Raw genomic sequence first — 25,383 nt, forward strand, 5'->3', positions numbered from 1 at the left:
CTAATGTCTAAGGCTCAAGCAGGCCCATGTACATGGAACTTTCCTGCAGACGAGAGGCTGGCAACATGCTGAAGGGCTATTTCGAGGGCCACAAAATCTCCTCCCTGCCCTCCCCAAGCCTGCTTGCCCAAGCGAGTGAGCCTGCTGCCCGATGAGTGAGGGCAGCTCGCTGCCATCTCACAGAGCACACCTGGGAGCCAGGCCCAGAGGGAGCTGGGGTGTCCTCTCCCACCTTCTGAATTCTGGTTTGTGGCGCAGGGAAGGTGGGCCGCCTGCCCAGACCAGCCGCGTCCTGGATGGCCAGGCCCTGCGGGGAGACCCCGAGGAGGAAACTGGAGCGCCTCACGCCTTTTCTCCGCCCCCCACCGCTGGCCCCCGCTGCTGGCCTCTGTGGCTGGCGCCTGTGGCCTTGCGTTCCTGTTCCTCCGAGGCTGCATCGCCCACGACAAAGCACGTTAATGCAAAAAGCCCTTGGACAAGCACAGGTGCCTGGGGCCGAGAGGCATGACCTGGGGCATGTGATTGCCAACACTGGTCAAGAGCCGGGCGTGTGCATATGTAAATACACACGCCTAGGCCTGGACACCATAAAAGGGCCTTCCCAGCTCTGGTGCCGGGGGCAGCATCACTCTTAGGCTGGGGGCCCGAGTTGCTGCCTCCCTGCCTACTGGTCTGTCCCCCGATTCAGTATTAAAGGCATGATAGTGGGGCCTCCCTGGTGGTGCAAGGGGTTGAGTCACGGCGCTGTGGAGCTGTGGGCAGCCACTGCAGCACGGGTTTGATACATGGCCAGGGAGCTGCCCACATGGTGCAGGGGACCTCTCCTGCCTCCCCGCTGCTCCCCTCAGCAGTGTGTTTTGGTCAGTCCCCCTGTTCTGTTCCTCACTCTGTCTCTGGTGAGTCCTCTCACCACCTGTACCCCAGTTCTTGTATGCATACATAAATAAATCTTTATAAAAATATAATAAAGGCATGATAGGGCCTCCCTGGTGGTGCAGCGGTTGAGCGCTGGGTTGCGAAGCTGCCCGCAGCCTCTGCAGCGCCGGTTCGATCCCCGGCTGCTCCCCGGCCACCGGAGGAGGGTCCCACATGGCGCGCAGACCTCTCCTGCCGCCCGCTGCTCCCCTCAGCAGTGTCCTTCGGTCCTTCTGCCTGCTCTGCTCCCCGCTCTGGCTCTGGTGAATTCTCTCACCCTCCCGCGCTTCTGACTGTACCCAGTGCTTGTATAAATAATAAATAAATAAACCTTTAAAAAAATAAAATAAAGGCATGATAGAGATTTTGAAGCCTCCAAAATGCTCATCTGTGCGAACTGCCAGCCAGCCCGCCCACCTGGCCTGGGAGGTTGCACAACACCCCACATTTCTCCTTCCCTCTGGCCTAAAAGTGCCCACTGGGTATAAATTCCACCCCGAGTTTAGGGGAGACACACTCAGTGTTTCCTGAGTGTTGAGGCTTTCACCTGACACCCGGCTTGAGTGTGGTGGGCGAGCGTGTCATCCGCACACCAAGCACCATCCGCCTGCCCTGTTGGGTGCACATGTGCTGGCCGGCTGGAGTCGCACACCCACGCGCCGACACGCTCCAGCGCTGGCGTTCACACTAGCAGGGTGAGAGGCGAGGCCACAGGGAGAGTGGGCGGGTGAATTTTGATGAAGGAGCAGGGAAGCAGGAGCACGCGTTACTGCTGGTGAGAAATGGTTGGGGGGGTGGTGGGGGCTCGATGGGCAGCAGGGGCCGGGGCTGGCGCCCAGGGGCCGGGGGACCAGGATAAAGGCTTTCTCTGCTCCTAAGCCAGGCGGCAGAATCACTGCCCTGTGGAGAGACCCTTGGGGGTGCAGGTCACCCTGTCACAGCAGGAAGCCTTGGGCTCCTCCCAGCCTAGGCCTAAATGCCTGCACCGGCCAGTCTGGCCTCTGCCCGGGGCTTCCTCAAACCTAGACCTGGCTCTGGAGCTGCGCTGCCCCCTGTGCCCCCTGGGTGCCGGCCCGTCACCGCAATGCACACAGCTCCAGGCAGAGAGGATCACTGGGGTGTGCGTGTGTGCGTGTGTGCGTGTGTGTGTGCGTGTGTGTGCGTGTGTGTGTGCACACGTGCGCGCGCGCAGGCAGGTAAATGCTTCGTGGGGTTGGGCGGAGTCTCGGGGAGCTTCTGACTCTCATTCTCCGGTGGGGAAACTGAGGCCGGGGTCAGTCCTGGCTGTGGGGCATCGCCCAGCAGTGAATGAGGAACCGGACGGCGGAACCCAGCAGCCCACCCAGCCCCTCTCCGGGCCGCTCGGACCCGGTCAGCCAGCACCGGGGGATGCGGGCCTGGGCCCCCGCGCGCCCCCCAGCACGGCCGGGTCAACGCGCCCCGGGGAAGCCCTGGGGGCGGGCGCAGGGCCGGAGAGGGGTCTCCGCCCGGCGCCCCCTCCCGGGTACTGGGTCCCTGGAGCTTCCCAGGGCCGGGCGGCGCCGGGGCTGGAGGGGCCGGGCCCGCGGGGTGGGGGCCGCCCCCCCGAACCCCCCCCCCGTCCGCTCCCCCGCCCGGGCCCGGGGCGCACTGCCAGGCCGCGGCCACGGGGTGGCGCCGGCGCGCCGAGGACCGCGCTGGCCGCTCCCGGGCCGCCCCGCCGGCCGCGCCCGCGAGGACACAATGCGGCGCCCCCGGGCGTAGCGCGGCTCGGGCCGCCGGCCGGACGCGGGCGCGGGCAGCGGAGCCGCGGGCGGGGGGCCCGGCCGAGCGGGGCATGGGCGCGGCGCGGCGCGCGGGGGCGCGGGGCGCCGGGGCGCGCGGGGCCGGGGCGCGGGCCGGGGCCGCCGGCAGCCGCGGGGCGCGGGCCCGGGCGTGAGGCGCCCGGCGGGAGCCCCTCTGCGCGCCCGGCGCCTCCCGCGCAGCGAGCGAGCCCGAGCGGCGGACGCGCGGCCGGCGGTCTGGGGGCGCGCCGCCTCCTGGCCCCCAAAATGTGAAGCGGGAGGCGGAGACGCAGAGACGGCCCGGCCGGGCGCCCTCGCCGCGCTCCGGCAGCCGCGCCGCCCGGTGCCCCCGAGGCCGCGCCGACCCCGCGGGCCGAGGCCGGAGCCGCGACGCCGCCGAGACCCGCCCCGCCCCCCCCTCCGCGTCCCCCGCTCCCCCGCCGGGCCCGGCTCCGGCCGCTGCGGGTTCGCGGCCCGGACGCGGCGACAGCAGGGCCCGGGGCCGCCGCCCGGCCTCGCCCGCTCCGCGCGCGACAAGTTTGAACAATGGTCACAGTCCACCCGGATGGGAAGATAATGGTCAGACGATGCCTGGTCACCTTGAGACCCTTTCGGTAAAGTTCCCCCCGGCGGCGCGGCCGGGCTCCCCGGGGCAGCCTAGGGCGGGCGGGGTCGCGTCCAGGGCGCCTGTGGGGCGCAGGGGGGCTGTTGGGGTCCACGCTGGTGCCCAGCGCGCTGGGAAGGGGTGGAGCTGGGGCTCGGGCTGAAGTGGGGAGGGGTAGGTAGTGCTGGGGCGGGCCGGTCTGGGGTGGAGGCGCATCGGGCATCGCGGGAGGCGGGAACGGGGCGCAGAAACCATCCAGGTCGTGGCCCTGGGCGCGGAGGTCGCCCCAGGCAGGCCCCCCTCCCCCAGGGGCCCTTCTCCCCAGGGGACCGCTCACCCTGGCGCCAGAGTTAGCTGCTTTCGAGCGGCACCCCACCTAGCTGCCGGTGGAACCCTGGGCTGGCCCGCCCACCCCCTGCGCCTGTGCCACCTCCCCGCCCCCACCGTGGGCGTGCACCCCTCCTCGAGGCAGGGTGCCAGCCCGTCTCTAAGGCAGGGTCCCTGAGATTGGCCAGAGCATCTCCTCTGCTGGAGCTGCAAGACCTCCAGCGGCGTGGAGAGGGTGGGACAGGGCGGTGCGGCGTGGGTGGAAGAAGGCAGCCTCAGCCACCCCCGGCTCAGCCCAGCCGCCCTCGCCGCGGCCTTCAGAGGCCAAGACCAGACTCTGCGGGAACCATCGGGCACTGCTAGTCCCCGGGGCCCGGAGCTCAGTGGTGGCAGCTCCCTCCTGTCAAGAGCCCGTGGGGGCCCTGCTGGCAACCTGGATTGGGGAGGGGGCGCTGAGCAGTGGGTGTCCATGTGGGTCGAAGTGCCTCCCTGCCTAGGGTGTGGGTGGCAGCGCGCATGAGGGAGTAATGGGTGCTCGGGAGAACCCACACTCCGGGCACAGCCACAGGTGGGGTCTGGGCACAGGCTGCAGCCGCCCAGACAGGACCTGGGCTGGGGCAGGCGCCAGAGCTTGCACTCCCGGAGGGGCCGAGTTTGAGTGTCAGCGCCCCAGCCCGAGGGCCACGCCGGCGCCCTCCCTGGGCTGCTCCTTACGAGGCTCCTTACGAGGCCTCCTTACAAGTCCTGGAATCCCGAGAGGGGCAGGAGGTGAGGGGAGGCCTCAGACTGAGGAGATGGCCGTGGGGTGGCTGGGATCATGTTGGGGGAACCACCATCAGGAGGAAAGGGAGGGCTTTAAATTGGGGGTCTCCAGGGCAGGCCAGGTAATCCCGGATTTCAGGATGACCATGTCAGGCTCCTGCGGGAAGTGGGGGGTTCTGTGTCTGCTTCCCTGCTGTCTAGTGTCTGGCCTCTGGTAGATAGCCCTCAGTTCTGTGAGGGGCCTTGTTCTTCCAGGGAAATCTTCGAATCCCTGGATTAACCCAGAAGACCCTGAGAGAGTGTTTTCCATCCCATGCTGCCCTGCTTTCTAGGCCAAGGAAGTCCAGCCGCTCACCCCAGATTTCTCTGGCATTTCCTGGTGAGGTTGGAGGCGGCAGCAGATGCCAGCACCATGGACAGCGCCTGCTCCCCTGTGCTGGGGTTGGGGGCCCTCAGGGCCCTGCCCTGGGCTCTTTCAGGTTCCCCTCCCCCACCACGGGTGCCACTTCATCTCGGGGTCTCCCTAGGCTGCCCAGGGACCCACAGCCACCAAGAGCAGGCTTCCATTGTGTTCAGATGGGCAGGGGGAAGGGCCTCCAACCCCAGCCCCCCTACTTATCCTCACCCCTACTTGATCCTCAGGGGCGACTGGAGGTCCCATTCCCTCTAGTTCCCCCCGAGCCTCTGGCAGGGGCCTTGTTCTGTCGTTGCTCGGGGAATGTGGCGTGAATGGACGCAGGACGGAACGAGACCATGTTAACTTGCTGCAACCGTAAAGGGGCCCAGAGGAGCTCTGCAGAGAGAAACAGTATATTGAGGTTCAGGTTTTGAGCTAAAGGCTTAGGTGCCTTCCTCAGAGCAGGTCTTTGGACCCTGCAGCCCAGATCCCACAGCTGGGGGAGGGGAGAGGAGTTAGGGGGTGCCACCCTGTGCTCAGACTGGAGGGACAAAGAGCTGATTCCTCAGCATCTTCCTGGGAGTGTGATCTCCCCTCCCCCACTGTTTTGGCTGCTGTCTTGAACCAGCCTGACTCCATCTTGGTCCCAGGGCCTGAGCTGCACCCCCAGCCTTAGTAGAGTTCAGGGAGGGGCCCCCCAGAGTGTGGGGGAGCAGCATCCTTCCTGCCATCGCACCTGCTCCCTGTCATCTTGGGGAAGGTGCTCTCTGCTTTTGGGTTCTCCCCACTCTCTGACTTGATCTCTAGCAGCTTCCTTTAAATATGGGCTGGGCATTTTGTTGTGCTTTTATTTTCTTCTGCAATTATGTGTTTTCTTTAATGGACCAAATTTCAATTAAATACAGCCCTGCCAGTTTGAATAACAAAGATTAGGATGCGCAAAGCAAGTCTTGCATACAGATACAAACGAATGTGGGGTTGGAGGAAGGGGGTGCTGCTGGGAGGGCTGGAGGTCTTAGGCATGAATTGTGGGGCTCCCCGTGGTGAGCCTGGCCCCAGGAGAGGCGGGCTTTGGCTTCTTCAGCCAGGCGGGGGGAGGGCTCACCTTCAGCCCTCATCATCAAGTCTCTGATATAGTGAAGGTCCCAGACCAGACACCGCCTCTGGCTGCCCTGAGGTTGTGCTGATAAGCGCAGCGCTCCTGTTTGGGGCACAGGCTCCAGTGTGGAAGCAGCAGACATTGGGGCTACGCTGGGCGGGTTCTGTGCCCTCTTCCTTGCTTCCTCGGAGGGGCTGCCTGGCGCATCACCCATTGCTGTCTGGCTCACCCACAGCATGTGTTGAAGGGACAGGTGCTCTTGACATGGCTTGTGACTCCTCAGGCTCTGGTGTGGGCTCACCCGGACCAGTCCCTGGAGCAGACTCACTACCCTCTGTGCACCTGCCCTTCTAGATCTTTCCATCTGGCAGTAACAGGGGCACATGCCACCCCCCTTGAACATGATAAAGAGGCGTCCAGTCGAGCGCATGGCTGATTGCTGCCCACGCGTGTGCACACATGTGCTGAATGGGGCCCAGGTGATGGATGGGATCCAAGTGCGTTTTGTCTGGACCAATGACTTGCCCTAGGCTGGCACCGGGCCTGCTGTTTCCATCTCTACCAGCAGCTCTTACACTTCAGTGTCTGATCACTCGTCTCTGGTCACTAGGAGAGCTTGTAAAACACGTTGCTCCCCCGCATCCCTTCAAGAGTGTCTGGTTCAAAAAGCCCAGGTTGGGGCCTGAGAACTTGCATGTCCGGCACTCCCGCGGGGATGCCATGCTGCTCTCTGGGGACCACCCGCCCGTGGGGTCTATGCTGAACAGCCCGGCTCTGTGCAAGGGCTGGAGCTTGCTCGATGCTACCCCTGCACCTGCTTCCTGTCCCTCATGGTTTTGCGCCCAGACCCTTGCCCTGGAGCTCTCTGTGTCCTCTGGGGTGGAGAAGCCCTAGGCTGAGGCACCCCCTGACGATGCTTCTCACAGCCACGCGGAGCCCTCCGCCTAGGAGCCCAGGCTGACCCCCTCTTGCTCTCCGCAGGCTGTTTGTGCTGGGCATCGGCTTCTTCTCTCTCTGCTTCCTGATGACGTCTCTGGGAGGCCAGTTCTCGGCCCGGCGCCCCGGGGACTCCCCCTTCACCATCCGCACAGAAGGTATTCTGGTGGGGGAGGGTGTCCGAAACCGATGCCAGTGGTTGCGGGTGGAGGACAGGGAGGCTTTCCGGGGCCCTGGCCCGGGCGTCCTGGCCCTGAGAGCACCTTGGCTTGGCTGCAGACTGTTGCTAGCTGCTCTGGTTTCGGTCCTGGCTGTGGTCATCAGGCCTGGACTCTCCGGCCAGGGAGGGACCTTGGAGCTAGGGTCCCCCAGGCATCTGAAGAGGCTGCCAGCGTTGCTTCCTTTGTGGGAAGAGGCCTCTGAATATGACACCTGTCTCTCTGAGACCCACTTACTTTGTGCCTCTGGCCAGACGGTGGCCACAGCGGTGAGCAGCAGTGGGCAGCAGGCAGTGGGCGGGCCGCGCCGTGGGCTCATGGCTCTTGTCTCTGAGCTCTCAGGACGGTCCTGACTTTCACTGCTCCTTGTGATAAGACTTTGGAGGCCGTTCTCAGGGGTTCAGAGCATGTGCTTGGGCCCCCAATGCAAGGGGTGTGTCCTGTTCACCATCCACCGCTTGGTGCCACTGGCCAAGTCTCTAACTCACCTGCCGAGAGGGACTGGAGTGACCGTCTCCAGAGGCTGACTGGCGAGCCCCGGGCACGGGGCGCGGGGGTGAGCTTGGAGCCCTCCTCCCGAAGGCGTCCTGCTGCCTCTCGTCCTGCTCAGGACGTCTGCGAGGGGCATCCTCCGTGTCCAGCAGCCTCCCCCATGCGGCCGCACCGCTGCGACTTTGTCCTCCTGCCTGGTGCCATCCGGCCATGTCCGGGCTGTTGTGAGCGGCGCGCCGAGGACATGTGCCGAGCGTGTGTCTGTCAGGTGTTCGTGGCACTGGACCTGCCAGGCCTTCCTGCCAGCCAGCATCCTTTCAAGTTTCTCGGGTCCGAGACTGGAAGCTGAGTGCCGAGGACCGGGGGCTGAGGCTGGGGGGAGAGGCGGGGGAGGGCGGGAGGGGAGGGTGGGGGGAAAATCTGGACAAGAAGAGTCTTTGGTTCACGCCCTGGTTCTCACCGTCTGCCCAGTTTCTCTAATGCCCCTGATATGCTTGGAAAAGTCTTAAGACACCCCATTCAAAGGGCACCTCCATACCGTGCCTGGAGCGGCCCCCCAGAAAGCCCAAGAGGTGCCAGTGCCCCTGGCTAGGAGATGCCCGGGCAATGGGAGGGGACTGGCGCTGCAGGCCCTGGGCGGGGAGGGGCTGGTCGCTGGGGAGGCCTCGTTCCTCAGGGCCCCGGAAGTCCCAGCTCAGAACCCAGAGAAGGAAGCCCCCCAGGCCCCGCCGTTTAGAAACGAAAGTTCTTGCCGTGGTCAACAAGACGGTCTGAGCGCGAGTGGGAAGAGCGTCTCCTGGCCCGGCAGGCCCGCCTGAAGCAGGCTCCCAGGTGGGGGGGGCTGTGGCCTCTTAAGGGCTGGGAGCAGAAGGGTTTTCTCCCTAGGGAGAGCCTCACTCAGCCTCGGCCCCCCCGGGCAGGTTACATCTGAGGCAGAGTTCTCTACGCAGGATGAGGCGTGACGGGTGTCTCACCCTCTATACCACGGCTGGCGAGTCACAGGAGGAGGCTGGCGGGGAATAACGGCAGGGGGTGGGGGAGGGCTGACCCAGTTCCCTCTGACTGCCATCGGGCCTGCATGGAAGACTTTTTTGCAAGCTCTGGCCAGGCAGCTCCTCCTCCCCACCCGCCCCTCCTCCCGGCCTTCTCCTGCCGGGCCAGCCCAAGGAGGGACTTGCGCCCTGGAAGGTGGCTGCTGTGCCAGCTGCAGCTCCTGGCTCAGGCCCCTGTCTGCCTGGCAGGCCTAGTTGGCCTGGCCCTGCCTGACCTCCCTGCCAGGATTTGAACCTGGGGAATGCCAGAGAAATAACGTCCTCGCTCTGTGGCGTCTCTGACCCCGGCCTCGGGGCTAAGGCTGACGGATGGTGGGCCGGGGCGCAGGCCTGCCCTGCCTCTCTGCGTCCCAGGCCCAGACTCCGGCCTCGCCTGGCTCCCGGAGGCCGTGAGTGGCGGGACAGCGTGCCCACTGCTCCAGCTGTGTCGAGAGACAGCTCGGGCTCCAGTGCCAGGGAGGGTGCTGGGGTGGGGGCGGGGAAGGGGGTGCGGAGCGGGGCCTGGGCAGGGGCTGGAGAGACAGAGAAACAGGGAGAGCACCAGGGAGGGGCCTCGGCGGGGGACAAAGCTGCGCGGTGACCGTGAGGTGGCCCTCGTGCCCCCTGGTGCCCAGCTTTCCTTATTTATTTGGAAATATGGTGGGAGCACATGTGAGCCCCGAGATGTGGCTTTGTACTAAATGCGTTTCAATTTGGCTGACGCCAGAGCCAAGTGGAGGGGTGACTCGGGGCACCGCAGGGCGGGGTGGGCTCCGGGCATCTCCCCCCCAGGCCTGCTTCCCTTGGGGACCCCTGCCCAGGAAGCTTGGCCTCTGCCTGAGCTCCCTGGGGCTCCGGACTCCAGCCCATCTGTGGAAGGTGGCACCCCCTGCCCCCAGCCTCTGACCCCCGGAGCCGGGGCTTCTTGCTGACTTGGTCCAGTATGATGAACGGAACTCGCAGGCCCGTGGGGGTGTCTCCTCGGTCACCCACACATCCACAGCCCTCCATGCCTTGGTGAACGCTTTCTGTTGACATTTTCAAAGCACTGGCTTTATGCTGCTTCAGAAGGGCAATCCAGAACCCCCAAATATCTGCAAGATGTCGGGGCTCATGTTGCCCCAGTCACCTCTTGCTCTGACCTGCTTTTTTGGCTTTTCTTACTCAGTGTCTCCCCTGCGGCCCCTCCAGCGAGCCGGTAGAAAGGCAGCCCGTCCCCCTCCGGCCCCTGCACGGGTGGGGGTGCGGGCCGAGGCTCAGACCAGCAAAGGAGCGTGACCTTCCCGCTCTCAGCCCACCAGGGCAAGCCCGCTGGGGCGGGGGGCAGACCCGGTCAGCTGGGCCGCTGCGCTCCTGTCCTCCCAGCCGAAGTGAGGGGACACCCCTCCTCTTTCCCGCGGGGAGGCTGTGGGAGGCTGCCTTTGCTTCCCGGTGACAGACGGTGAGGAGGGGGGGGGGGCGGGCTCGGGGGGCGAGAGATTGGACGGAGCCACCCCTGCCCCGCGCTGTGAAGCCGAGAGGGAGCTGTCGTGTCCTGTGACGGACAGGATGAGAGCGAGTGCGGCGGGGGGCGGCGGGGGGCGGCGACAGGGGATGGGGCCTCGCTTCGTTTAATGCTGCCCGGCTGCTCTTCCCCAGGTGCTCCCGAGGGTTCCGAGAGGGCGGCGAGCAGACCGCTGCCGTCTCAGTTCTTCCTTCCCGTGTTCTTTCCTCCCAGCGCGCCCCGCGTGGGCTGGGATCGTTCTCAACCCTGCCCGCTCCCCTCAGCCCTCCGCCCCGGGTCCTCCCCGTTCGCCATCTCTCCTCGGCTGGGGCCCTGGCTCCGTAGCCACCTGCAGCCTGTCCCTGCTGCACGTGCTGCCCGGAGGGCACGGAGGGAGGCCCTCGGGCCCCTGGACCCTCCCAGGCGGCTACGCCTGTGCAGGAAAGCAGGGCCTCAGGGCGCGGGGAGCAGGCAGAGGTGTCACCGCAGAGACTCTGGGCTCCCGGCCACAGCTCCGTCCGGAGGTCGGAGCATAGGACACGGGCCTCCCCGCCCGCGCCCCACCCCTGCCCCACCTCTGCCTCTGTTCCCATGTCCTCCCATGTGCCCTCCTGGCGGTGACGTTGGGCTGCCGGGGGGCCTTGGGCTAGGGACACCGGAGCCGAGAGTGACAGTGACGCCCCCTCTGCCAGGGTCCTTGTCTCCCCCCAGCCTCTCTGAGCCCGCGGGGCCCCGGTCTTTGGGCTGTGAAGCAGGTGCTGTTGGCCCTGTCGGCACCAAGGCGCCCAGCCCTCACATTGCCCCGTGGCCTCCAGCACCTGCGTGTCTTTACCTGTAGCCGCGGGGCCAGCCCTGCCACCCACGGTGGGACCTGGCCGCCGCCCCCCAGCCCCCCAGGGGAGAACTCAGGGGTCCTGCACCTGCTGACTTCCCCAGCTTGGTGACACACCCTCCCCTGCCTCACACTTCCCCACTCCCTTCCCAGCATTTCCTTCAACTCCCCGATCATGACTTGCCAGGGTCTGCTTCTGGGGAACCCACCTCAGGCAGCCCCCAGAGGGGAAGGGCTTCTGCTGACGGGCCCATTTGTGGCGAGCGGTCTGGGTCTGGCCTTTGCAGGGGCCGAACCAGGGTGGCCTGGGACGGCTGAGGGCTGTTTAAGACCCTCCTGAGAGGTGATCGGGAAGGAAGGGGGACCAGCGCGGACCAGCTCGCGCCAGTGACGGGAAGGAAGCCACGGGGGGCCTTGGCTGCCTGATGGCGTCTGGGGCGACAGCGTCTCTCGAGTGTGCTCTCCCCAAGGGCTCCCCTGTTCCTCAGCCTCAGGCTGGATCTTTGGGGCCCAAAGGCCGATTTGAGATTCAGACAAACTGACAATGGTTTTCTGCACCGGGGGTGTGGGGTGTGGTCTGGGCCCTGAGGCTGGGAGAGACCACAGGCCTTGAACCCCTGGAACACGGGCTCACAGCCTCCTCCGTGCACCCCAAACCCGTGGGGACACACGGGTGCAGGGCCGGGGCCCGTGCTCAGGTGATGGGGTCCAGGGAGCCTGCGGTTGGCAGCCTGGCCGGAGAGCCAGCGGGTGGAGGGGACCACACTTTAGAACCCCTGACCCTGACCCAGACCCCGAACTTCTGCCTGGCGCTATGGAATGGATGTGGGGGGTCGGGGGTGGGGTTGGGGCGCCTGTCCCCTGCTGGCCCCCTTCCCTGATACTTCACAAGCCTGGTGCCTGACGCCAGCGGCACACAGCTGGCCGGGTGGGCCCTGCAGCCTCTCCCCTGCAGGGCTGCGGGGGTGGGGGGCCAGTCTCCTGGTGACCTGAGCTGCTCGGGCCTCCTCTGACTGTGCCCCCGCTCTGTCCGCAGTGATGGGTGGGCCAGAGTCCCGCGGTGTCCTCCGCAAGATGAGTGACCTGTTGGAGCTGATGGTGAAGCGCATGGACGCGCTGGCCAGGCTGGAGAACATCAGCGAGCCGCACCGGGCTGCTGGCGAGGGGCACTTAGCCGTGGACAGGTGAGGGGGCAGGGGAGGGGGGTGGGTGAGGGGCGCAGGTGAGGGGCGCTTAGCCTTGGACAGGTGAGGGGGCAGGTGAGGGGGCAGGTGAGGGGGCAGGTGAGGGGGGCAGGTGAGGGGGCAGGTGAGGGGGGCAGGTGAGGGGGCAGGTGAGGGCGACAGGTGAGGGGGGCAGGTGAGATGCACTCAGCCGTGGACAGGTAAGCGGGGCAGAAGGGGGAGGCGGGAGTGGTGCACTGAGGGGCTGCAGCCGCCAACGCCGCCCGCGGAGCTCAGCGGGGCGTCCTTGCTCACCCTCGTGTGTTCATCTGGAACTAACTTCAAAAATCCGGACACCGCAGCGAAGGCGCCCAGGGTGACCTCCGCGCCCAGACCCAGCGGCTGTTGACACTGTGTCACATGGCGGCTCGTTTTCCTTTGTGCTTTGTAATAAAATCTCACATAGGGGGACCCCCCACCCCCAGCCCCCAACTTTGGAGTGAGTTCTCCCAGTGCATTCGGAATACCCGTGTGCTCACATCTTGCACACACGTGTGCTGGGAATGCAGCGTGTGGCTTCTACAACCTTACATGAGTGCCCCCCACTGTACATATGCTGCACCCCCTTTTCCACACGGCCCTGGTCGGACGTGCGTAGACGGCCACACAGACATGGCCACTGGCCGTCCGCAAGCCTTGTCGGAGCAGTCGGCCCCCACATCAGGAAAAAGCCCTTGTCAGGCCCTTTGCTCTGAGTTTTTGGTTTGGAAAATGCAGGTGCTGAAATGACGTTTTGGAAGCCTGGAGTGAACACGCCAGTGGGTGTGAGGAGCCCGGGGTTGTGTGCCAGGCCCCCCCATTAGACGCTGTCACCCCCTCCAGGGAGCCAGTGTCCGGCGGGAGTGTCGGGACCTGGTGCTGCTCCAGGCGATGGCGACACAGCGTTGAATCCCGCCGCATTGTGGTGGGGAGACGGGGGGGTAACGAGGAAGACGTGGCTAGAAGATGGCATGCGTGCTCTGGGGGGCGAGGACACGGGCTTTCTAACGGGGGGTCTGGGCAGGGCCTCTGAGTTGCTGATCTTGAGCGCGATGCGGAATGAAGGGAAGGAACCAGCCCGCTGAGGCACTGGGAGTGAGTGGAGAATGTGAGGTCGTGAGCACAGCAAGTGCAAAGGCCCTGGGGCAGGAAGAAGCTTGCTATGCGGAGGGTAAGAACTGATGTGACGAAGTGCAGGCCACACGGCGGGGTGTGGCGGGGACAGGGAGGCGCGTGGGGCTTTGCCGGCGGGGTGAGTAGCGTGGTATGACGTCCTAAGAACTGAAGGCGCCGGAGGGCTTCAACCAGGGGCGGCAGGGCCTGGCTTTGGTAAGAGGTAGGCCTGTCTGCACGTGAAGAATGGAGTCTTGAGCTGGCCAGTGGGGACCCAGAGGGGTCAGTGGCAGAGACGGGGTGCAGGCCACGGTGTTGGGACTCCTGGGAGTCCCTTTTGATCTGGCTCCTCACACTCTGTCATCCTTTCCACTTTCCTGGCTGTCCCCAGCAGCGCTGTGGCCTGTCTGGGCCGCAGATCAAGCCTCTGTGTGCAGATCTGTTCCCTGGGGTGAGGGCAGGGCACCAGCTGTGGGCAGCAGGGCGGAGGGATTCGTGGCCCTGGCCCCAGGTGCCGCTGCCAGCCTGTTCAGTGTCTCCGTTTTCCAGTCTGGCCTGTCCCTTCCTCCCCTGCCTGCCCTTCATTGCCTCCGGGGGGAGCCCGCCCCTCCCTGCTCGATCCCGGGAAATAGCCACAATCCATCACGAGCAGCAGAGCCCATCAAGCCCCACGGGCAGCGCCATCAATTTCAGGGACACTGTTGCTCCTGGTTTCAGGGAGAGCAGCGGAGGGTGTGTCCAGGGCTGGGGAGGCTGCGCACTGGCATCTCCCGGTGCACAAACACCCCCGAACACCCCCCCTTTGGGGGGGCCAGCCTGGAGCTGGACTGATGAGAATCCTGCAGACGCACCTACTCTTGTCCTTCCTGCAAACCTGCGGTTACCTGCCCTTGAATCCCTCACCCTGAAATTATCTGTGACTTAAAAAGAACCCCCCACGCACACACTGTCCTCCTCCTGCCCTTTTGGAAGCTTCTGGGCTGTTGCTTCTACCCATGACTGGTATGTCTCTAGGGAATGAAAATTTGCTTTTTTTTGCCTAGGAAAACATCATTAGGGGTTATTTGCAGATTTGTCGCAAACGGCATCACATTACGTGTCCTAGAGGCGAACAGCGATGATCTCTGCGTCTTCCATCCCCGCAGAAGCCAGGAGGGCTGAGGAGGCTGTTTGCATTCAAGCCGGCCATGCTCATTGCAAGCCTACTGTGTGCAGCATCTGGCTGCAGTTTTGGGTGTGGGTGGAGAGGACACTGGAGACAGAAGCCGAGCTCTGTCCCTGAAAGGTGGGGAGAGGGAAGCGGCATCCCGCCCGCGCACAGCCGGGCCACATCACAGACAGGCCGGGCCAGACGTCAACGCGCCCCCTTGGCCCGGGGCAGTCATGGGTGGGCGCTGGCCCAGGGCGCGCCCTGCGTGCTGCCGGCTGGGCGATTTGTTGTGCAGCGACTCTGAGACTCAGTGTCCTCTTCTGTCCCTTAGAGAGGCCCCCGAGGGCGGGAGGACCGTCCTGTGTGCGCTGCTCGGGAGGGCGGCTGCTCTCCTTTGACTGTGTGGTGTGGGTGCAGACAGCAGGGGACCGGCCAAGGGGGGAGGACCTGGGGACACGGTGTCACCACAGAGGAGGGGGAGCAGAGAGAGTAGGTGCTCCAGGAAACCACCTGCAGGATGCTGAGGGGTGCTGAGGCCGGGAGGGTGACGGGGATGGAGGTGCAGTGGGGTGCTCTGTGGCAGGAGGCCCCGTGAGCAGCGGGGAGCCGTGGGTGTGCTCCCCAAACCTGAAGGCTCTAACATCTGTAGAGTCCTGACCCCCCCAATTTCCGTCTCCTGCCAAGGCCTCAGCCCTAAGAGCACCCCCCGCCCGGCCGGAACACGTGTCCCGGAAGACCCTCGTTCCCCGTGCCGGCCCCTGTCGCCGGACCCCCAACCTGGGAGGCCGCCTTGCCCCTTCCTGCTCTCTCACCTGCGCCCAGGCCATCAGCAGGCTGCTCCGTCTCCAGGACTCGCCCAGAGCCCCGCCTGGCCTCGCCATCCCCACCAGCACCCCCATCTTTCTTAAGTCGGCACCAGAGGGGTGGATTTAATGCCAGTTAGGCAGGTGCCGCCTCTGCTCCCCACAAGGCCAGTCTCACTGAGGCCGGGACCGCGGCCCCCCACGCCTGTCATCTCCTGCTTCTCCTCGCTTGTCTTCCCACTCGCTCTTGAGGCTTCAACCCCGGCCTCCTCGCCGCCTTGGGGCCCCCCCGTCTCCCGCTGGCCACGGGGCCTTCGCACTGGCTGTGCCCCTGCTTGGAGTGTTCGTTCCCCCGTCTGGCCCGGTGAGGCCCCCATGGTCCCTTCCAGCGTTTACTCAGATGTCCCCTGTGGCGCCCCGTCTCCCGCCCTTCTTGTCTCCTCACCGCCTCACCCGGGAGTCTTCATCCGGGGCTCGCTCCCGCCTGCCCCTGGGCTGGCCTGCGCTGTTCCTGGGCCCCCGAGAAGGGCCGTTGTTTGCCTGCTCCTGCCCTCAGGGAGCGCTTGCTGAAGGAAGGGGAGGGAGGGAGGTGACAGGCCCAGGGGGCCCTGGTCTCCGCGAGTCCACGTCTGTGCCAGGCCCAGGTGCCGGGCAGAGCTCCGCCAGGTGGCCGCGCTGCCCGGGGCTCTGAGAAGGCCGGGCCTCCCTTCCAGTGGGGGCCGCGGGGCCGCCTGCAGTGTCTGGGTGTGAGGCCGTGGCCTGGCTGTGCCTCCTGGGGCTCTGACTCAGGAAAAGAACCTTCACTTCGAAACAGTTTTAGGCGCATCTTAGCCACCGTGGCCTCTGTTACGGCGTCAGAGAGTTTGAGCGACCGCTAAAATTTCCCGCGACGAGATGATTCGACGAGATGGGTCCCTCTGCCTGGCGAGTGGAAACGGGAGAAAACGCTTGTGTACCCAGAGAGCTGGACGGCGCAGCCCGTGAAACCCTCTGCAAGCAACGCGGCCGGCCGAGGCGGCAGAGCGGGTGCCCCGCCCGCGGGGGGTGAAGAGGGCGGGTTTTCTCAAACCTTTTTCAAGCCACACTTAGAAGCTCGAAGACGCTTCTCAGCCTTGGCCTCCTCTGCTGAGGGGGCAGCTCTCGGGCCTGCGAGAGTGTGGGGCCGGACTCTTCACCCGCGACCTCGGCTCAGGGCTCCGTTTCAGGAGAGGCCGCCTTTGCCTCCGCGCGCTGGGCCGCTCTGGGCCACTCTGGATGGCGGGAGGCCCCTGGAGCAGCCTCTGGGAGCCTGTCTCGGTCCAGGGCTGGAGAGGGGCCAGACTGATGGGGGCGGGGAGTGGCAGGGACTCGGGGAGCCGGCGGGGTGGGGAGGGATGTCTCCGCCCTGGATCTTGGTGGGGCAGTGGGAGCAGGTGAGGGGAGCAGGCTCACGTCTGTGCAAGGAGCCGGCCCTGGATCAGGAAGGAGGCCCAGAGGGGCCTGGGTCTTGGTCCAGGCCACGCAGCGGGTGAGTGGCCGGCAGGCCTGGGGCCAGTGCTGCCTCAGGGGCCTCGAGCGGGCCCAGCCCAGCAGGCTGTCACCCACAGGCCCACAGAGAAGGTTCCTGAGCCGGGTGGTGGCAGGAAAACACCCAGGAGCTCCACGTGGGGCGTCGGTGAGGTGTTACTGCCACCATCACAGAATTAAAGATGCCACAGGGCCAGGCTGGGGCTGCCGCCCTTTGGGTGGAAAGCTGCCAGCACCAACAGAACGGAGACCCCCCAGCAAAGACAGTACATGGTCCAGGCTGCTGGCAAGGCCTCTGAGGCTGACAGCAGGGAGAGAAAAGGAAGGGCAGGTGCACCTAGAATCCACGGGAGAGGAGAGAGCTTGTGTGGGAATGTTGATATCACGCAAAGAGGAATTTGAGGCAAGAGAACACTGAACAGGACAAAGGATGTGAGAGAAAGTCCAAGCTCGCTGATCATAAAATCCCACTTTCAAGAAACAGTTTAACTTATCAAATTGGCAAGTGTGTTTGAATTACAAGGTTTTTATCGCCGAGAGCGCAGCCAAGCAGACACAGTTCCAGCCTGCCGCTGAGCCAGGGCGCTAGGGAGCGGGTGGCATGTGAAGGCTCGTGATGGATTAAAATGTAACCACCAAAATCTGTATTTTAGGAAACTTCCCGGGTGGCAATGGCCTCATCACGGGCACACAGGACTCAGGACCCCGGCCCGGGCCCGTGCAAGGCCCTCTTGGTGTGCCTTTAAAAACGTTCATAAGCCGGATTTTATTTTATTTTTTTAATTTTTTTTAATATTAAATTTTATTTTTATATTCCCCCATACAATTGCAAACGCCCCATTCTGACCCCAATCCTTCCCCTCCCGCCCCCCCACCCCCCAAAAAGTGTCTCTGGTTCATAGTTTTTTGTTGATTTTCACTTTCTTATAGTTATTCATTTTCCTGGTCCCTTATTTAAGTTTTCTAGATTCCTGCTATGAGTGAGACCATCCGGTATTTTTCTTTTTCTTTTTGGCTTATTTCGCTGAGCATGATCCCTTCCAGCGCCATCCATGTTGCTGCAAATGGCATGAGTTTACCTTTTTTGAATGCTGAGTAATATTCCATGGTGTCTATGGACCACATCTTCTTGATCCAGTCATCTATTTTTGGGCATTTGGGCTGTTTCCAAAGCTTAGTTATTGTAAACGGTGCTGCTATAAACATAGGGGTGCAGGTGCCCTTTGGAATGGATGTTTCTGTGTCCTTTGGGTAAATCCCTAGGAGTGGAATTGCTGGATCCTATGGAAGCTCTATGTTTAGTAGGTCCAGAAATCTCCCCACAGCTCTCCATAGTGGTGGGTCCAGGTTGCACTCCCACCAGCAGTGCAGGAGAGTTCCTTTTTCTCCACACCCTCGCCAACATTTGTTGTTGCTAGTTTTTTTAATATGTGCCATTCTCACTGGTGTGAGATGGTATCTCATGGTAGTTTTGATTTGTATCATAAGCCGGATTTTAAAAAGCCCTCCAGGAGAAGGCTGGGCCTGGGGCAGGGGTTGGTGCTAGAGTCTTGCTTCTTCATTGTTCCCCCAGCCAGAGTTTGGCCCCCCAACTTTGGCCCGCTCATGGGGCACCGCTCCCTTCTCCAGGTGAGTAGCCTGACTCAGCTCCGTTCCTTAGTGGGCATACTGACTGTCCAACCACACCCACCCGTCCGCCCTTCCTTCCTTCCTTCCAGCCACCCGTCATCCATTATCCAGCCACCCATCTACCATATATCATCCATCCATCCATCTGTCCGTCCATCCATCCACCCATCCATCCATCATCTATTCATCTACTTATCTGTCCATTCATCTACCCATCCACCCATCTGTCTATCCATCATCTAGCTATCTATCTGTCCATCCAGCTACCCATCCATCCGTCAGTCCATCCATCCATCCATCATCCATCTGTCCGTCCATCTGTCCACCCATCCATCCACCCATCATCCATCTGTCCATCTATCCATCATCATCCATCTGTCCATCCATCCATCCATCCATCCATCCATCCATCCATCTATATGTCTAAATTTCCTGGTGCAGGAGAGAGGAGACCTCACTGCCTTCTAGTAGGGAAGACCCTTGGTTGTCTGTTTGGAGCCCCCCAGGATCAGGGCTCTCGGAGGGGCGGAGAGGGTTGAACCTGGAGCAGAACAGAGGAACTGCAGGCAAGGCTGGACGGTGGGGCAGGGTGTCTTATGTCCGGTGTGTGTAAGAGGGAGGCAGAGGCAGACAGACACGAACGCACTCATGTCATCCTCAGTGCTGGCGTCTGGCTACATGTTTGTGCCTCTGGGTGCCTGTGTCTGTGGGCACCTGCCTGTGGGAGCCCCTGTTTTAAAAGGAAAGCGATCAGTTTCATAACAAAATAGCGACTCCCAGCTAGCTCGCTGGCCAGCTGTGCGGAAATCGATACCCTGTTAATTGAACGCAGCCCTCATAAATCATGGGAGGCACGCGAAATTAAACCTTCTTCCCAGGCGTCCTGGGGAGCTCATTCTCAGCCCCAGGGGAGCATGGACTGGAATTGGTGGTTGACTTGTGGGGGAGCTGGGAGGAGGAACCTAGCCTCAGTGAGGGTGTTCTTGGGGGCCTCGAGGGAAGTGGTGACTGGAGCCCGTCTCTTGAGGCAAAGTGACCCTGATCCCCGGTGAGAGAGCGTTCCCGGCTCAGCCCTGGCGGTGGAGGCTGCAGTGTCCCGCGCCCGGCAGTGGCCTGTGGTGTGGGCTGCCTCCTCGGGGGGCCGGGGGCAGTGCCGACAGGCCTGGGGGGATGGCTGGTTCTGAGAGGCCCAGGTCAGTGCCCAGTCTGCGGGTTTTTAAGGTGAGAGATGCTAGATGCGTGGGGGAGGATTTTGAGTGGCACAGATACTTGACTCCCCTCGGGGGCAATGAGGACTGGAGTGGGAGGGTGACCAGAGGCCTGGCCTCTTTTACTTTCTGAGTAAGATCGGGTTGCTTGGTGGCATGGCTGGTGCTTAGTGGGTGCCTGGGAATCACACAGACCCAGGTCTCCGTCTCTTTTGCAAATGCCGTGGGAAGGAGCGAGGGCCGGCCCCGGGGACCAGCGTGTGGGTCCCTGTCCTGTCCCCTGACCTTGGGCGCATCTTTCTCCAGCCCGAGCTCTGTGTTTTCACACCGGACTCCTGTGGGTCCCAACCTTTTGCTTTTAAGATGCTGGCCCCAAAGATACAAAGGGAGAGAACAGAAAATACGGCCCGCGGGCGCAGGAGGGGCGCGGTGAGGCTCTCCGCCCTCACACCCGCGGGGGAGACTCGGGCTGCCGAGGCCAAGAGCACGGTGCCCCTGCCCGGCAGACAGAATTCCAGGGTGGACGCGCTCACTGGCCCCCAGAGTTGGAATGGGGGTTGCCAGGGAATTGTTCAGCCTTTGCCACCTGCCGAGGGTGTTGGCTGTTACCACCTTGCTGTGGCGCCTCCTTCCGCCCCAGCTCGCTGAGACCTGCCGACCCTTCCTTGCTGCGCCCTGCCGGGTGCCTTCGCCTTGGGGCAGGCTGCTGGGCCTCCGGGGCCCTGCTTTGGGCTGACCCTCTCGGGCTGGGCAGTTGCTCATGAGGGGCTGGTGATTTGGGGGTTTTAGTGGGCAGCGTCTTAGGAATATCCTTTCTTCTCTCCGCGCCGGCTCCATTAAAAGATCCTTCCCCCTCGGAGTCGGCTTCTTTTCCCTTCGTGCACGCGGGTGGCCAGAGTCCTTTCTGAGCTCGCCTCCCTGGCATCGTCACCATCATCACCCTTCGAGGAACGTGCTTCTCACCTCCTTCCAACCGTCGCGGTCCAGCCTCCCTGGCTGCGTCACGACCTCAGGGCCATCTCCAGAAAACGTTAAAAATTGCATTTGTTTGCCGGGACTGCAGACCGAGGGACCGAGTCGCTCACACAGCTGGGATGTGCTGTCACCCCGCTCCGGAGCAGAACTTCCAGGTGAAGGCCCCAGCAGGCCCCAGCTCCCTTCACAGCCAGGACAGGGAAGCATCTGTCCTGGCTGCTTTCTGACTTCCGGTGGCTCCTTGGCTGGCGGCGGCGGAACCCCGTCTTCAGGTGTTCCCCTCTCTGTGTGTGTCTGTGTCCAGGTTCCCCCCTTTTATGAGGACATCAGTCATATTGGTATTGGGGCTTCCCCTATGCCAGTGCGACCTCATCTTGTCTGCATTAATTACTTCTGGAATAACCCTACTTTCAGATAAGGTCACTTCCGGAGGTATTGGGGGCTTAGGGCTGCACCATATGAATTTGGGGCAGGGACAGACTTAATCTGTGGCGACAGCTGCATTTCGACTGCTTGGGTTTGAAGTCAGGTACCTTGACATTACCTGTGACAGTTTTTTCTTTGATCTACAAGTTTCTCTCTGAATTTAATATACGTTAAAGCCTTTTCCTGCACCCCTGAAAGCATCGGGGCATTGCCCTTCCCGGGCTGGTGGAGAAGTCGGCTCTGCCACCAGCCTGACTCCGTGGTGCCACCGCCACGGCCCTGGGCCCCTTGGGCCCCTCCAGCGGCAGGCGGCTGCACGCCGTCTCCCCAACGGTGTCTCCCACACCCCGCTCCCTCTCCCATGGGAGCATTTCCCGGGTCACGGACGAGCTGGGCTGTGAGGCCCCACGGCTTCTGCTTTTGTCATTTTTAAAAAAAGTTTCCCAGGGAGGGAAGCCGAATCATATATTATTTGAAAATAGAAAGTGCAAATGCTAAGTCCAGTGTAATAATAGAGACGCCAAGTAGCTCTGTTTTGAACAAGTTGAACTTGTTAAATCAGACAGATGCCTCCTGTACTATTTAAATTATTTAAATCACGCCGGCGGTATGCTGTATGCAAAAATGCTCATTGCAGGGAAATTGCTGAATCCCCCTAAAAGTAAATCGCTTTGCTCCGGCATTGGGCTTATGTTCCTTCCTCTGTGGGATGGGCAGACGCCTGTGGGTAGGAGACAAAAGCATCTTCCTCGGGCATTTCTTGAGTGCCTCCCGTATGCCGAGGCTGCATTCAGCCTTGTGTCAAACTCTGCGGTCACTCTGTGAGCCAGTTGGGATCAACCCGCTTTTATAGGCGCTGTCCCTTGAGTTCAGAGAGGTTGGGTAAGTTGTCCGGTGTCACACAGCTGTCTAGTGGAGCCAGGATTTGAATGCAGGACCTCTGACTCCGAGACCCTGGCTCTTCCCAACAAATCTCTGAATGATGTGGAGCCGCCGGCCCAGGGCTTCAAGGCAAGGGCCCCGGCCCGGGCGGTCCTGCCTCCCGCCGGTCACATTCAGCTTGGGCTACAGCGGGCGGAGCGTGGGCCGCAGGCAGACCCTGATAGCAGAGGCGCAGGGGAACCCAGACTCCCTTTACCTGATGGATAAAACCCATGTCCCTCAGTTCTGCGCCTGGTGATTGTGTGACGAGCCTGGAGGCCATTAGAAAGGAGACCAGAACCCAGGCGGTTTAAAACAACAGAAATATGTTCTCACCCAGTGTGGAGGCCGGAAGCCCGAAATCCACGCATCCCGGGGCCATGTTGTGGGGGGGCATCTGTCTGTCTTGTGCTGCTCTGGGGGCTGCAGGCCTCCCCGGCTGTGGCCACATCCCTCCGTCTCTGCCCCTGTGGTCACGCGGTGTCTTCTCCCTGAGTGTCTTCATGTGGCCTTTCTCTGAGGACGCCTAGCCCTGGTGTTAGGGACAGCTGGGTCTGGCGTGGCCTTTCCGAACTAATTACATCTGCAGAGACCCCGTTTCCAAATAAGCTCAGATTATGAGGTTCTGGGTAGAAGGGAATTTGGGGGGCACTATTCAGCCCTGCCCTGAGATGGAACCCTGCATGCCGGGCGGTGCCAGGCTCACCGTGGCAGCCACCTCCCAGTTCCTGAGACTCCCGGTCTCTGCTGCGGGGTTCATGTTGGCCATTTGCAACTACGCCTGAGGTGTGTGTGTGTGTGGGGGGGCTCCGGGAAGCGACCTGGCTCCGAAGGCTGGCTGGAGCAGAGCCCCGGCAGGGAGGCACCTTCAGGAAGGCTTGAAATGGGGTGGGGCCTCCCACAGTCTCCACCAGAGGCCCAGAGAGAGCCTAGAGGCCCAGAGAGGCCGAGTGATTTGCCCCGGGTCACACAGCAAGTGCTTCCAAGTTCAGCGTCCTCTTGGGCACGACCGTGAGTGGAAGACCAGCCAACTCTTCTCTCCCCTTGACAGTCTGAAGAGCCGCAAGACACGTCCTGCTTCCTCCTGCCTGAGGGCCTTTTGAGCGAGAAGCATCCTTCTCTGAATCTCTTCTTCTTATTTGTAATCTCCCCGAGGGCTCTTGTGGGCTGAAGGGGGCCTCCGCCATGTCGTGCTGCTGCCCTCCCCCCGGCTGTGACTCAGACCTTGTTTGGAAACAGGGTCTTGGCAGGTGGAGGCAGATCAAGGTGAGGTCGAGCTGGAGAGGAGGCGTTTGTGGTGATGGCCAGGAAATCGCGGCTCGCTGGCCCCCCGAAGGTGGGGGAGAGCTCCCTCGTCGCCTCCGGAAGGCGCTGCCCCCGCCGACACCCCGAGGCTGGACCGCTCACGTCCGGCGCGGGGAGAGGAGACACCTGTGTGTTTTAAGCCGCCAAGTTTGTGCTCATCCGGTCCGCAGAGGCCAAGCCACTTTCCGTTAGTTGTTCCGGGAGGCTGGACGGATCGTGTGCACGTGTGTGCACATGCGTGTGTGCCTGTCACATGCGTGCTGTGGACTCGCCCCTTGCCGGCACCTTCTCTGTGTCCCCTCCCCACCTCGTGTGCCTCGCCTCCGCTCGGGTGAAGGAGAGGGTGGCCCCAGGGGCAGGCGGTCTTGGGGGGCCTGCACTGGACAGCTCACTGGCCCTAAAGCTGGGGTGAGGGGCTGCCAGACCCAAGGAGCCAGGTGGGAAAGGTGCTCCACGCGAGTGTGTGGTGCATGCGTGCCCTGGCGGGGCCAGCGGGGCTTCAGCCGGGCCTGCCGCGGGACGCCTGACGTGGGTGGGTCGGGACACGGGGCGTGTGCAAAACGGGGAGCGCTTCTGGGAGAAAGGCCCGAGCCTGCCTGCCTGAGCCTCGCCGCCGAGTGGTCAGTGTCCCTGAGGCTTTTGCAGACCAGCCCCGCGCTTGGTGCTGACCACCTTCCTGCCAGCTGCGCAGTCGTCAAGGATACAGACTCTCCCCAGATGCAGGCCGCGCGGGTGCTGCTGGGGGTGCAGGGCCCGCTGTCTGCGGCAGTAACTCGTGTGAGATCCTGGGGAGAATTCGTTCTCAGGAACCCAGAATAATTTCCTAGAAGCGTAACAGTCGGCGAGTTCCTGGGCTGCCCTGGGCGGAATTTATTTTGGCAGAAACGGCCTCTGGGTCGGGGCTGCGGGGTGGGGGGTGAGAAGACAGGCTCGGGCGCTGGCCGTGCCCGGGAGGGGCCTCGGCTCCTGGGGCCCGGGTGATGTGTCCCGGCCCCCGAGCCCAGACCCTGCCCTCGGATACGTGCACAGACACCTCGCGCGCAGACGTGGGCACGGCTGGGTGTGGGCTCTGCAGCGGACGGCCTGGCACCTGCAGCAGGACTGCACCGGCCCTTGGCGCACCTGCTGGGCCCGCCCCGGCCAGCCTGGCCCCGGCCAACGCCGCCCCCGACCCCTGCGTCTGTGGCGCGTGTGGGGGCGCCAGCACCATGGCTCTGTTCCGGGATGGCCGTCCACGGGCCCCGCCGGCTCACCCGCTTCTCCCGTGCAGGGCGCCCCCGGGGGCCGGCCTCATGGAGCGGATCCAAGCCATCGCCCAGAACGTCTCGGACATCGCCGTGAAGGTGGACCAGATCCTGCGCCACAGCCTGCTCCTGCACAGCAAGGGTGGGCACTGGGCGCCCGCCCGGGGGCCGGTGGGCTGGGCGGGCTCTCGGCGTGGGCCTGGCTCCCCTCAGTGGCTCCGGGTTCCTCACAGCCCCGCTTTACGCTCTCAGTGGCATCTCCGGGTTCACCCCACCCCAGCCTGGTGCGAGGGTGCTGAGGACAGGAAGTCCCTGGGACCCTCCATTCCCCATCTCTGCCCCCTCAGAGAAAGTGGGGGGTACACTGGGGTGGGCGCTAAAACCTGCCCATCTAGGCAGCTGGTCCATTGCTAACACGGGCCCTCACTGAGCCCCCTAAGAAGGGTGGGAGTGGCAGAGGGGAGCAGCCCAGGCCTGGGGACCCCCTGCCGTGGCCCTCAGGAGCAAACTCAGGCCAAGCTCCCCTCCCCCGTCCGCGGCCTCTGTCCCTGCAGTGTCCGAAGGTCGGCGGGACCAGTGCGAGGCGCCCAGCGACCCCAAGTTCCCTGACTGCGCGGGGAAGGTGGAGGTGAGCCTGGGGCTGCCCAGGGCAGGGGGCCGGGAGAGGCGGCTGCTCCGCAGGGCTGTGTCCACGGGGCTCTGGGGCCCGCCTGGCAGGGACCTGCCCTAGCAGGGGCCTCTCTGCCCGTCCCCACACCCCCGCCTGGCACTGGCGGGAGGAGGCCAGCCCCAGGGAGCTGGCTTCCCCACTCCTGGGCCTGCCTCACCCACCCGCCCCAGTGTCCTGGGATGAGCCCTGCGTTAGGGTTTTCAGTACGTTTTTACAGCCAACGAGCTATTGAATTTACATGGTCATCAGCTCCCCGCTAATTCAGATGAGAGTCCACTGGCTCTCTCCTCCCACCCCTGACGGTCCCGCCAGCCCGCTGGGGGAGTCCCTGGGCCCCACCTCCAGGGGCCCAGCTCTGGCTGCGTGAGGCCT

At 63.3% G+C, this 25,383-nt stretch overlaps 1 protein-coding gene across 1 annotated transcript in view; it reads left to right on the plus strand.

Moving 5' to 3' along the window:
• Window positions 1–3,224: 3,224 nt before the first annotated feature.
• The window catches only part of MGAT5B (alpha-1,6-mannosylglycoprotein 6-beta-N-acetylglucosaminyltransferase B), a gene marked incomplete at both ends in the record, with an annotated part of 49,346 nt that continues 27,187 nt past the window's right edge, over window positions 3,225–25,383 (plus strand). Inside the window, 5 exons of the mRNA XM_084237281.1 lie at window positions 3,225–3,292; window positions 6,849–6,961; window positions 11,896–12,043; window positions 24,368–24,483; window positions 24,896–24,969. Coding sequence (XP_084093407.1) covers window positions 3,225–3,292; window positions 6,849–6,961; window positions 11,896–12,043; window positions 24,368–24,483; window positions 24,896–24,969 — 519 coding nt within the window. The remainder of the gene's footprint in view (window positions 3,293–6,848; window positions 6,962–11,895; window positions 12,044–24,367; window positions 24,484–24,895; window positions 24,970–25,383) is intronic.

Source organism: Talpa europaea, assembly GCF_964194135.1.
Source record: "Talpa europaea genome assembly, chromosome: 7".
Lineage (NCBI taxonomy): Eukaryota > Metazoa > Chordata > Mammalia > Eulipotyphla > Talpidae > Talpa > Talpa europaea.